The 13,006-nt window shown below is 51.4% G+C and overlaps 3 protein-coding genes and 1 pseudogene across 12 annotated transcripts in view; 2 read left to right on the forward strand and 2 right to left on the reverse strand.

Annotated features, from left to right (window-relative positions):
* Nucleotides 1-13,006, forward strand: part of LOC148671859 (GTPase IMAP family member 8-like) — a 372,703-nt gene that overhangs the window by 229,939 nt on the left and 129,758 nt on the right. The window lies entirely within an intron of this gene.
* LOC148671865 (uncharacterized) overlaps nucleotides 1-13,006 on the reverse strand; it is a 297,768-nt gene that overhangs the window by 115,860 nt on the left and 168,902 nt on the right. The window lies entirely within an intron of this gene.
* LOC148671872 (uncharacterized) overlaps nucleotides 1-13,006 on the forward strand; it is a 183,987-nt pseudogene that overhangs the window by 18,661 nt on the left and 152,320 nt on the right. The window lies entirely within an intron of this gene.
* Nucleotides 286-13,006, reverse strand: part of LOC148671873 (uncharacterized) — a 641,462-nt gene continuing 628,741 nt past the window's right edge. For 6 of the 8 annotated variants that reach the window (XM_088632699.1, XM_088632705.1, XM_088632706.1 and 3 more), the window contains 10 exons: nucleotides 9,280-11,298; nucleotides 8,028-8,786; nucleotides 7,191-7,312; nucleotides 6,894-6,958; nucleotides 5,305-5,519; nucleotides 4,235-4,482; nucleotides 3,836-3,958; nucleotides 3,172-3,325; nucleotides 2,964-3,008; nucleotides 286-2,871 (listed from right to left, as the gene is read on the reverse strand). In XM_088632699.1, the coding sequence (XP_088488825.1) occupies nucleotides 2,594-2,871; nucleotides 2,964-3,008; nucleotides 3,172-3,325; nucleotides 3,836-3,958; nucleotides 4,235-4,482; nucleotides 5,305-5,519; nucleotides 6,894-6,958; nucleotides 7,191-7,312; nucleotides 8,028-8,786; nucleotides 9,280-11,298 (4,028 nt within the window). In that variant the 3' untranslated portion in view covers nucleotides 286-2,593. The remainder of the gene's footprint in view (nucleotides 2,872-2,963; nucleotides 3,009-3,171; nucleotides 3,326-3,835; nucleotides 3,959-4,234; nucleotides 4,483-5,304; nucleotides 5,520-6,893; nucleotides 6,959-7,190; nucleotides 7,313-8,027; nucleotides 8,787-9,279; nucleotides 11,299-13,006) is intronic. The other 2 variants (XM_088632700.1, XM_088632701.1) reach the window with 2 other exon arrangements.

A 13,006-nucleotide genomic window follows, 5' to 3' on the forward strand; every position in this document is an offset into this window, starting at 1 on the left:
AGCCCAGTCTGGACTGGTCAGATAAGCACAAGGACAGAAGAACAGGGGTTAACAGCACTGAGCTGGTCTGTATCACCTGATAGTGCCCAGTGTAGAGTCTCACTGCCCCTGACTCTGGAGTCCAGCTTCTCTGATGAGTCTCTATCAGGCTTTACAGACTGCTGGGGTTAACAGCCCTGAGCTGGTCTGATAGTGCCCAGTGTAGAGTCTCACTGCCCCTGACACTGGAGTCCAGCCTCTCTGATGAGTCTCTTAAGAATATTGGTCCATTAAACTGATAAGGTATAAAAACAGGAGAAAGATCTTTATACACAAATACTGTTTGATACACAGTGAAACATCTCAATAGTTTCTTCCAATTACTGTATATATACATTAAATCTCAACAGTTCAATGCAGCACATAAAGTAACACTATTGTACTGTCCCTTTTCTTGGTAATGTTCATCTCCCAACAGAGGATGATAAAGCTGGAATTCAGTTGACTAAAGTTAATAGAAAAACCTTCATCTGTAAACGTTCAAGGCACTTGGCAACTCAACAATCACATGTCATTACACAATAATGCTGGCAAAAGGAGCCTTCTTCAAGAGAAGTATTGAGATAAGATACCATCTCCACCATGTTGGAGTCTCCACAGGAACAGGAAGTGGGATGAGGGAAGAAGGAGGGGCTTCAGATGGGAGGCTGCTGTGATTGGATACAAGCTGGGATGGAGCAAAGCTGCTGTTATTGTTCTCTTTAAACATAATTCATTTCATTTAGGTTAAATACATCCGTAAGATATACATTCATATGATTAGAGAATGTTTTAAGTGAGCAACACCTTCTCTCAATCATCTTCTGTGGCCTTTCTCTCTTGTGCTGCTTCAGCTTCTCATTCACACTCCTGTATCTCTTGTATGTCTCTTCTGCTTCGGGGGACTGAAATACCAAACTACTTTACTGTATCTGTCTACAACTGAATTGAGTCTCTCTACTGTCCCTTTGTGTCACTCTACTGCCTCTCTCAGCTCCTCGATCTCCCTCCTGCAGTGAACTGTGCTCCTGTCCTGCTGGAGTGAACTGTGTTGTCGACACACTGACCTGCTGGAGAGTCTCTCCGTGTCTCTCTGCCTCCTCTCTGGCCTTTTCCTCATAGTGCTGCCTGAGCTCCTCCATCTCCCTCCTGTGTGTCTCCTCTCTCTCCTCTCCCTCTCCTGCTCCTCTCTCACTCCCTCCATCTCTCTCTGCAGCCTCTCTCTCCCCTCTCTCTCTCCTCAGCTCCTCCTCCAGCTCTCTCCTCCTCCCCTCATCCCTCTCCTCCCTCAGCCTCTCCTCCAGCGCTCTGATCTTCTCCTCTCGTGTCTGGATCTCCTCCTCCATCCTGCGGAGGTTCGGTACCTTTTCAAATCCAGTGATCACATCTGCTGATTGGCTGCGACATCATCAGGTGTAGCTCTTCAGGCTTCTCATTGGCTGTTCGTCTTTCAGATGTTTGATCGGTTACCCCCAGCTATAGCTCAACTCCAGAGGAGACCCGTCACCCCACCAGCTTGGGTCCACATGAGTATTTCCTGTCATGGGAGATGTCAAAATGGACCCCCTGGTTTGTGTTATGGGTCAGGACCTGATGCTCATCAGAGAAACCCACCTTGGACACACTCCCAGGGGCTGGACTCAGCAGAGCTGGACTGTTGTTCACTCAAGGGCAGAGATTATTGGTAAATGTTTATGATACGCCTTGGTGCTACAGAAGTTTCATCTGAAGTGCAGCACCTCCAACAGCACAGTGTCACAGAGCTCCAGAGGGAACAGCGCCACCTGCTGGTCCACAACCTCCACACACAGCAGCAGCGTCCTGGTTTCCTTACAGTCTCCCAGCCTTGCTGAGCTCCGAGCTCTGAGGGCATCAGGCTACAGAGTGGCAGCTCTGCTGTGTTCATGGGCTGGATCAGTGCAGGCTCAGAGGAGCCTGTGTGACCTTTGTCATGGAAATATAACTATCAAGGAAGCCACAAGAGAGAGTTCTCACCTGAGTAAGGTCTTTATTTCAATATTGCAATATTGGGAGCCCTGCAAAGTGCAACCAGAGACTCAATTTGTTACAAGCAGTACAGGGTTTTTATAAGACGTTGCGCTGTAAAAAAGTTCAGCACTTGGTCCCTTCTAAAACTTCCCCTTTCTCTAAGAGAAAACAGATTACATCATAGAGCGAGAGAAGAAAAACTAGATTTGTTATTCAAAGCTTATCAGTTACTTTCAGCTAATTCTAATGACCCAGACAGCATATATTGTTTTGGTACATTGTCTTCTAAACTAACCTAAACAGTGTACTTTGTTGACGAACTGTTTTCTAAAATTCTGCACGTACTGTAGCACAGCAGTTACATCCTTGAAATATATTATCTAAAAGCACCAATATATTTTTTTCAAAGCTCTCTACATTTTTAAGAATCAATTTACTTATTAGATTTCCACTTCAGCTTCCTCACGCTCTCTGTGTGGCTCAGGGGCGTTGCTGTGAGCCGAGAGAGGACGACTGTGTGTCCCTCAGGAGTGACTCCCTCATGGTGAAACACTGTAGTCCTACAGGGTGTCCTTATGCTCCTTCTCTATCTCAGCTGCTCCACAAAGGGCTTCAGTAATTCCTGTATCGCTGCGTCGTTCCGAGGAATTCTGGCCATGGCTTCCTGAATGACATGAACAGACACCTCCGTTCCGAAGTGGGAGACGATCCTGTGGGCCAGGTCCTGCTTCTCGCTGTCTCCCAGTACACCCCGGGGCATCCCCTCCTGGTGCAGAATGTTCTTCAGCTTCTTGTACTCGTCTGCTTCCAGCTCCTCGATCACTTCATTCAAGGCTCCTTCCCACCCTTCGCTGCTGGTGATTCCTGAAACAAACACAGACACCCTTCTACTGGCTGCTCCTACACAAGGGCTGAGGAACCAGCTCTAGATACTCAAAGAGGACAGAGGGACTCACTCTGAGGGGCAGAAGTATTTGGGGTCCTGGTCTCAACAGCAGGGACTGCAGAGAGAGAAAGAGACAGAGCCATGTTCACCCTGACCAGCACAGCACCCACAGGACACACAAGATGCATCTCAAGTCAGCTATTGCCTGGCATGATTGTCACACTCACTAGCAGGCCATACTGACCTCTAACCCACCATGTTCTCAGTAGATCTGTTACCTGGCAGCTGCACAATGCGGCTCCACACCCTCTTTTCTCCATCCTTTGTGGCGCATTTCAGCAACACCAGGTCCAGTCTCATCGCACCGTGGGCCAGGAACACCTCGAATGTGGGGTGGAAATTCGGGCCATAACTGCAGTAAAAGCACTCGGACTGGAAGAACAACAGTAACGCGGTGTTAAAGAGCTAGCAGTCTGTCACGCAGGCAAATCCTTTTTGAGCATGAAGTCAGCTGGACTCCCTCTACAGACTCTGTGACTCTGCTTTCTGCTTCTCTCTCCACTATCCCAATTCTCCTTGACCTCTGACATGACTGGCCACATCCTCTTCCTGTCCTGGGTATTTCAGGTGCTGCTCTTGGCTGGTTCTCTTCTTGACCCTTGAACTGCTCTTTCCAAGTGTCCTGGTGAGGCTCTGGCCTTCTCCCCCCCGGTGTTCTTCACGTTTCAGAACTCGGGCCCCTTCCTTTCTCTGTGTATCTGCTGGATGGGTCCACCTGTTTCATTGTTTTGATGATACTGATGATACTCAGATCACCCTTTCATGACCCGAGTCTTTCCTGCTTCTCTCTCTCTAGATCTTTCTGTCTCTCCCTCATGCTCTCTCAACAGTTTGGGTCATAAAGGCCAGTGATCTCCGTCTGTGTCACAGGCGAACCATTACCTCAGGCTGGATTATCTCAGTCTTCTTGCTGCTGCTGGACACTCTGTACGTCGCTTTCGGTGTCAGTTTACAGGTTGAGCTCGTCTGAATGAGGGTGCTGCTGCAGTCCTGCTGCTCGGTGACCTGTGGAGGAGAGGAGAGGACAGGGTGACACTGCTGGGAATGGGGGAACAGAAACATGCCACGACGTCGTGCTGGAGAAACAGACGGACAGAGACAGGAAGTGCTGGAGAGACAGACAGAGGGACAGGAAGTGCTGGAGAGGTAGACAGGCATAGAGACGGGAAGTGTTGGGAGAGAAAGACAAATAGAGACAAGAAGTGCTGGAGAGGTAGACAGGCAGAGAGACGGGAAGTGTTGGGGAGGTAGTCAGACAGAGAGACAGGAAGTCCCCTGTACCTGGCTGAGAAGTACGTTCTCAGGGAGCACAAACACATTCAACTTGGGCAGCAGGTCCATGCCATCCCCCGGCCGCAGGAACAGCAGCACCTGTCCCTTGACATTGAATCTGAACACGCTCTTCACGAGGCCCCACAGGGACAGGCCGGCGATGGACACGCTCACATGGGTCTGTGTCACCTCCAGGGGCGACAGCACCTCAAGATTACCACAGCTCACATGGGCCACCGACAGGAAGTCACTCCTGCCTGCAGGAAGACACTGAGTGAGTCATGATTCCTTTGGCTGTTTGTTGTAAGACTACTCACATCTTCACAGCTTCCAGTCCAGTAGGAGAGCCCAACGATTCAGTTACACCCCTAGACTCCACCCCAGCTGTTCCCTGTTTGTTCCAAGGACCCATCCCTCTCAGCTATAAGACTTTGGGCTCAGAGCAGTGGGTGCAGCACCATTGTGGAGTTGGACCACCTTCGGTTCCGACTTGGTTAGTATTTGCCAGTTAGGCCTCAAGTGCCGGGTCAGTGAGATGGGTTTGTAAACCAGAGACCATCAACTCAATGCTGGAGGAGCTTGTCTTGGTTAAACCTGAGTACGTTGGCTCCAGTGTGATTCGACAATCAGTCACGTCCACAGTAGAGGACTGCCGGAATGGAGAGGCTCACAAAGCTCTGCTCCTCATTGACTTCCATTCCAGCTCATCTTTCAACCTAGTGACATGACACGACACTTAGGGCTGAAGATCACTGATTATTTCTGTTAATGATGTGACATGGCCTTCGGTGGCCATGAATAACTGAATTAAAGTAATGAAGCCTTTAACTGAGATTAATTAAGGGCCAGTAATGAAGCCCTGGGATTGAGGTTCAGTAATGGATTGGAACAGATTCCAGAAGCTGGAGAGAAGGATGAGTCCAGCATATCCCAGAAGCAACCTCATCTTCATTCACACTGTTACACAGAGGGCAAATTGTCACCAGACTCCGTGGTAGAGGGTAGAGTCTCCTGCTGTAGCTGAGCTGAAGCTGTACTCACTGTCAATACAGAAACTGTTAACATTGCCTGAGACTCACGGCCATCGATCTCGCAGTGAGGTAGCTGCAGTTCCGTCAGCGCCCCCTGGGGGCAGCGGATGTCAAACAGGGGTCCTGCAGGAAGCTGGCCAGTGGGGGACAGGAGCGCCATGTCCCAGTGTGTGGTCTGATACTCCAGTTCGCCCCCCGACGCCATCACAAACACCAGCCCAGTGACACGGCACCAGAACTGACCCGCGGACGGGCAGAGATACCTGCATAGGATAGCACACTGTCAACACACTGCACAGAGACAGAGGACACCACACTTTCAACACTCCACAGAGACAGGGGACACCACAGACATCAGGACATTGACACTGGAGACAAAATAAAGTAGCAGTACAGTGACACAAAGAGAGAACTGGGGCAGGATTGTGTGACAAAGACACAGCACTGACACTGGAGACACAGAAATATAGAGGTTCCACACTTCTCTACTGCAGTCTGGCATGTTTATCCTTATTATTATTATTATTATTATTATTATTGCTTACACTTATATAGCGCTTTTCTGGACACTCCACTCAAAGCACTTTACAGGTAATGGGGATCCCCTCCACCACCACCAATGTGCAGCCCCACCTGGATGATGCGACAGCAGCCATAGTGCGCCAGAACGCTCACCACACACCAGCTCTCAGTGGGGAGGAGAGCAGAGTGATGTACTGTAGCCAATTCATAGATTCATAGGGAATTATTAGGAGGCCATGATTGGTAAGGGCCAATGGGAAATTTGGGCGGGACGCCGGGGTTACACCCCTACTCTTTTCGAGAAACACCCTGGGATTTTTAATGACCACGGAGAGTCAGGACCTCGGTTTTACGTCTCATTCGAAGGACAGCGCCTGTTTACAGTACAGTGTCCCTGTCACTATAGTTGGGCATTAGGACCCACATGGACCGCAGGGTGAGAGCGCCCCCTGCTGGCCCCACTAACACCTCTTCCTTAGCTAAGAAGAAGCTACTAAATTCCTCTCGTTATTGTTTTAAGGACTAATGATATGTGATATGAGTGCTCCGAGTGTTTAAGTTTCAGTCTGGTGTGAAATTACACAGGAGACCGTAGTGATGGGCGAGACTGAAGCAATTTATCTATTTTAGTGTCATTTCTCCGTGAAGCTGCCAGGTTGCAGGAGAGCGAGTCTCTGGAAAAAGAGGTGAATTCCCTTCTGCTGACTTTTATTCAGTCCACTGCCATGGCAACTGAGCGCTTCCGCTGAGATACCGCAAGATACTTGGCTGTACCGGGATGACATTATGATTGACGGGCAGCTTAGCGAGTCAGAGGGAGGAGTGGCACAGGAAGTAGACCAGTGGCCTTGTGGGAAATGGAGTTTACCTAGACCGCTGTCGTGCAAGTGAGCAGAACTGACATCTGGCGGCTCCTCACTGGGAGCACAGGAAACTGTGCATTTAAAATAACGAGACAAACAAGGGGTCTGTATGTAACATCGAGCAGTGTGTTCTAGAATTCTGTTTGTCCTGAAGGTCTTTCGGCCTCGAATTATGTTCAGGACTTCCTATGTTTTAATCTCATTTTTGCTTGTTAAGCAAAGGACGGCAAAAAAGCCCAAAATATCAGGTACCTGTAGGTTTCCTTCCTGTTCTGAAATTTTATTTCAGGAGTGAATTCAGTCACATTCCCTGGGACCTGAAAACGAATTGAGATGTCACAGGTGTGGAGGTAAAGATACAGGCAGGTGTTTCTCCAGTGTAGGAGAGGAGATCTCACACGTGTGGAGGTAAAGATACAGGTGTCTCTCCAGTGTGGGAGAGGAGATGTCACAGGTGTGGAGGTAAAGAATCAGGTGTCTCTCCAGTGTGGGAGAGGAGATGTCACAGGTGTGGAGGTAAAGACTTTTCCTGGAGGTACAAACACTTACTTTGGTTCTGCTAACTTCATCAGGCTCATCTCCCCCAGACAGTGAGCCCCCAGTCTCAGGTATCCCAGACAGTGAGCCCTCAGTCTGAGGTGCCCCAGGTGAATATTCCTCAGCTGCTGGACCTGTTGAAAGAAAGAGCTGGGCATCACAGAGTAACAGGCGTGAGTCTGTCTCAGTATCTCAGGTGCTACAAACTGTTGAATACAGCTGTCTGATCTTCTGAGACGACCTGACTGCTGTTTTGACACCATCATCATGATTATGGGCTCGTTATGGATCTGGTGTGATGCTGCTCACTTTGTTTAGAGTCCACTATGTTTCCTGTATTTTAGAATATTTACTTCATATCGAAGTCTAATCACACTCCTAGAGAAAGTGTGGATCATCCTGGATCAGAAAGGACAGTCAGTGAATCCGAGCGAACTCTCTTCCTGTTGTGAACTCGTGACTCGCACTAATATTCTTACAGGACCTTGAGAGAGAGGGTCAGTGATGTAGGAGAGAGAGCTGTGTGTTAGTGTGCCGTACAGACAGAGGGTCAGTGATGTAGGAGAGAGAGCTGTGTGTCAGTGTGTCGTACAGAGAGAGGCTCAGTGACGTAGGAGAGAGAGCCGTGTGTCAGTGTGCTGTACAGACAGAGGGTCAGTGATGTAGGAGAGAGCTGTGTGTCAGTGTGTCGTACAGAGAGAGGGTCAGTGATGTAGGAGAGAGAGCTGTGTGTCAGTGTGTCGAACAGAGAGAGGCTCAGTGATGTAGGAGAGAGAGAGCTGTGTGTCAGTGTGCCATACAGAGGGTCAGTGATGTAGGAGAGAGACTTTCGGTGTGATCAGGACTTACAGTTTGGGGGCTCAATCTCTTTACTGTGTCTCCTCCTGACAGGCACTCTTCCAGCTCCTCTCTCTTGCTCCTCTTCTACATCGACCACTTTCTTGGCCAACTTCCTCTTTATCTTCTGCAGAAGTTTTCTGTCCATCATGTAAGGAAAGACACTCATTTCTGCCACCATGTCCTCTATCTTCTCCAGCAGTTCTGTGACCTGAGTGCGGTCGTCCCTGTTCTTGTTGTTGAGAACATGATACCTGTTCCCACACTTCTCCATCAGCCACTGGAGCTCCTCTCCTCCTTCCTCAATGCGCTGCTCAATGGTTGTGTCTGTCAGCTCATCCCCCCAGGTGAAGAGCAGTATTGTGTGTCTCCAGACTCTCTCACTGAGAAGCTCCAGATGTTCCTTCTCTATTTTCCTCTGTTTCTCTCTCAGTGTGATGAGAGGGATCACCAGGAGGAGAGCGTGGGGTCCTGGGGGGCACAGAGACACGCTGTACACAGTCTCTTGTTTGACCTGCTCTGAGGTGGACTTTATATTATCCCACTCCCAGCCTGGAGTGTCGACCACAGTGATCTTCCTCCCAGCTACTTCACCCTGTCTCTTCTCACACTCCTCAGTTACTCCATCAGCTTCAAACTCCTCTCTGCCCAGGATGGTGTTTCCTGCTGAGCTCTTCCCAGCCTTTTCACACCCCAGAAGCACAATGTTCAGCTTCGACAGACGAGGAGCTGCTGAGATCTCTGGACGGGGAGTTTCTCCTGGGCTTCTCCCTGGATCAGCAACCAAACAAGACAACATCAGTGTTAGAGCTTGTAGTGTTTCAGGGCACAAGAACTAAATCATTTTTTCAGCTGTTCTGCCACTCTAGTACTTAAAGGGGATGAAACAAACTCTGCTGTGTGCTTAATTGAAACAAACATGTCAATAAAACAAGCAGATTCTGGGATCTGAGTGCAGAAGGTTTAAGTTCCCTTATGTTGACTCCTTTATCAAAAACTTCAAAAACTACAGCTTTTGGAGTTTAAAAGACATTAACCAAGATGAAGAGAAATGTTATGACAAAAAAGAAAGCAAATTGAAGAAGAAAGAAATTCAAATAAGAACCACTGCATAGAGACAAAATAAAAATCACAAGATGCAAGACCTCTCTTCAATCTTGACACGATTGCATGTATGCAGTCCAAACTACACAATTCTCTGGAATTTGCAGTTTTACCTCTTAAACTGGGCATCTACCTCCTGCCCTCCTGCTGGGGTACTTACTCTGACCCGGCTCCAGGCTCTGAGGCTGGGAGGACTCCTGCAGCTCCTTCACTCTCCTCTGCAGCTCCCCTTCCCACCTCTCCTGGATCTCCGCCTCCTTTCTCTGCAGCCTCCTGTCGTACTCCTCTCTCAGCCCTTCCTCCCACTGCCTCCTCAGCTCCTCCGTCCTGCTCCTCTCCTCCTGCGCCTCTCGCTGCTGCTCCCTGTATCTCTCCTCCAGCTCCTGCTCTCTCTGACGGTGCTCCCTCTCCAACTGCTGCCTCAGCTCCTCCGCCCTCCTCCTCTGCTCATCCTCCAGTTCCTGCCTCAGCTCTGCCTCCCTCTGCTGCTGCCTCAGTTTCAGCTCCTCCGTCTGCCTCTGCAGCTCCTGCCTGCCCTGCTCTCTCATCCTCTCCTCGTGGAGTCTGAGCTCTGCCAGTCTGCTCTGCTCCTCCTGTGCGTATCTCTGCTCCAGCTCCTCCACTCTCCTGAGCTCCTCAGCCTTCCTCAGCTCCAGCTCCTGCTCCCTCTGCCTGCGATCCTCCTCCAGCTGCCTCCTCAGCTCCTCTTCTCTCTTCCTCTGCTCCTCCTCCTGCTCCTTCCTCTTCTCCTCCATCTCCCTCTGCTGCTGCTGCTCCAGCTCCTGAACTCTCCCCTGCAGTCTCTCTTCATACAGCTGCTTGATCTCGTCCACCTTCCTCCACAGCTCTGCTTCACACCTCTGCTGGGCCTCCCCGCGGTCTTGGCCTCTGTGCTGCTGCCTCAGCTCCTCTATCTTCCTCTCCTGCTCTTCTTCAAGCTCCCTCTTCACGGCCTCCATCCTCTCCCTCAGTCTCTCTGCACACTGGGTCCTGGTCTCCTCCACCTTCCTCAGCTGCTCCTCAGTGAGTTTCAGGATGGTCTCCTGCACCCTCCTGTGCTGCTCCTGGTATCTGAGCTCCATCTGCTCAGCTCTGCTGCGCTGCTCCTCCTCGTACCTGCGCAGAAACTCCTGGTGCTGCGTCCTGTAGCGGAGCTTGATCTCCTCCGTCTTCTCACACTGCTCCTGCTCCAGCCTCTGCCTCTGCTCCTGGTACTGCAGCTGCAGCTCCTGCTCCTTCCTGCGCAGTGTCTCCTCCTGCTCTCTCCTGAGAGCCTCCAGCTGCCTGCGCTGCTCCTCTCCCTGCCTGCATCTCAGCTCCTCCAGCTGGTGCCTCTGCTGCTCCTCGTGCTCCTCCTTCAGCTGCTCCGCTCTCCTCCTCTGCTCTTCCTCACTATTGCGTCTCAGTTCCTCCGTCTTCCGACGCAGTTCTGCCTCGTACTCCTCTCTCAGCTCCTGCGCTTTCTTCAGAACCTCCTCCGTCTCCTTCCTGCCCTCCTCCTCCTCCTCTCTGTATCTGTTCTCTCTTTCTCTCAGCCTCTCCTCTGCATCCTGGTCCACAAAGAAGCCCAGAGTGTTTCCTGCCACCATGTCCTCGATCTTCTCCAGCAGCTCTGTGACCTGAGTGCGGTCGCCCGTGTCCATATTGTTGAGAACATGATACCTGTTCCCACAGCTCTCCAAGAGCTGCTGCAGGTCTCTCCCCTGTGTGCCAACGTACTGCTGCACTGTCTCCTGTCCCAGACTGTCCCCGTGGGTGAAGAGGACGACAGTGTGATTCAGGACAGTCTCCCCAAACACCGTGGTCACGGTCAGCAGGGCTCCCTTCTCCTCGTCCGTGAAGCGTCTGGCCCGCAGCACCAGCAGGAAAGCGTGGGGTCCTGGGGAGGACAGCAGCAGGCACCTCCGGACCTCCAGACACACGTCCCTCTGGCGCCCCCTGCTGTCCAGGAGGTCTGGCGTGTCGATGACGGAGAGCTGCCTCCCAGCAGCCTCCCCCCTGCGTCTCTCGCAGGTCTGGGTGACCGCGGACAGGCTGGGCCGGGAGGGGAACTGTGTGCTGCCCAGGAGGGTGTTTCCTGCTGCGCTCTTCCCAGCACCAGTCCTGCCCAGCAGCACCAGTCTCAGCTCAGAGGGGCGGGGCTGGAGTCTGGGTTTGACTGCAGGGTCCCCTTCACTCACTGCAACAGGGCGAGAGACAGGAGCATCAGGGAGGTGACACATGAGAGGAGACCAACCTCTCCACAGGTAAGAGGAGTACAATTTGCTCAAGTCATTTCTTGACAAACGTAACTTAAAAGTCATTAGAATAATAATAATAATTGCTTACACTTCTATAGTGCTTTTCTGGACACTCCACTCAAAGCGCTTTACAGGTCCTGGGGATCCCACTACCGCCACCAGTGTGCAGCCCCACCTCGGTGACACTCCAGTCCTCTCCCCACACACCAGCTCTCAGTGGAGAGGAGAGCAGAGGGATGAAGCCAGTTCAGAGAGGGGGGTTATTAGGAGGCCATGATGGGTAAAGACCAGGGGGGTAATTTGGCTAGGACACCAGGGTGACACCCCTACTTTTCTCGAGAGACACCCTGGGATTGTTAATGACCACAGAGAGTCAGGACCTCGGTTTGACATCTCATCCACAGGACGGCGCCTGTTTACAGTCCAGTGTTCCCGTCACTATACTGGGGCACCAGGACCCACACAGAGTGCAGGGTGAGAGCGCCCCCTGCTGGCCCCACTCACACCTCTCCCAGCAGCAGCCTTAGTGTTTTCCCAGGCTCACACCTGCTGGGCTCCAGTGGGGCTGCCAGCTGGGAGTTGCAGGGTGATAGGGCTGCTGGCCATTATGAAAGAAACTTACAGAATGAACATCTGGGAATTATTCTTGGGCATCATGCCCAGAGTCGGCACACGTACATCCTCCACCCTGACCCTGAACATCAGCATTCCCCAGCGCTGCAAACTCAGCCCTCTCCTCTGCTCCCTGTTCACCCACGACTGCGTCTCCAGGAACAAGACAAACTCCATCATCACGTTTGCGGACGATACAACGATCATTAGCTTGATCACGAACGGTGATGAGTCCGCCTACAGGGAGGAAGTAGAAACGCTGACAGCATGGTGTCAGGACAGCAGCCTCTCTCTGAACACCAGCAGAACTAAGGAGCTGATGGTGGACCACAGGAACAGATCAGGCATCCGTTCACATCAGTGGGTCCACGGTGGTCCAGATTTTCAAATTCCTAGGTGTCAACATCACAGGCGATCTGATCTGGACCCACCACACCAACCCCGTAGATAAGACAGCGCCTGTTCTTTCTCCCCAGACTGAAGAAGTTCAGCCTGCCTTCACACATCCTGACCAGCTTCTACAGCTGCACCACTGATAGCATCCTAACCGGCTGCACCACTGCCTGGTGTGGTAACTGCTCCGCCCACGAGCTCAGGGTCCTCCAGAGGGTGGTGACACTGGCTCAGAACACTACCGGCTGCGCTACTGAACACAGATGATATCTACTGTGTTAGATGCCTCAAGAAGGCCAGGTCCATCCTCAGGGACCCCGGTCACCCTAAACACAACTTGCTCTCTCTACTACCATCTGGAAAACGGTACTGAAGGATCAGACCAAGACCACCAGGTGTCAGAACAGCTTCTTCCCCCAGGCAGTAAGACTGCTGAACAGCCAACCACAGCAGACACCTGCAGTTACCTCCTTGAACTGACAGGGGGCACTGGCACTCTCAGGACACCTACGAAGAGCACTAAATACCTCCTTCTCTGTACCCTACCACTGTCAGGACACCTCAATACCTCCTACCCTGTACCCTACCACTGTCAGGACACCTAAATACCTAAATACCTCCTTCCCTGTACCCTACTACTGT

The sequence above is a fragment of the Lepisosteus platostomus genome, chromosome 5 (assembly GCF_059453375.1).
Source record: "Lepisosteus platostomus isolate fLepPlt1 chromosome 5, fLepPlt1.hap1, whole genome shotgun sequence".
In the NCBI taxonomy this organism is placed as follows: Eukaryota; Metazoa; Chordata; class Actinopteri; order Semionotiformes; family Lepisosteidae; genus Lepisosteus; species Lepisosteus platostomus.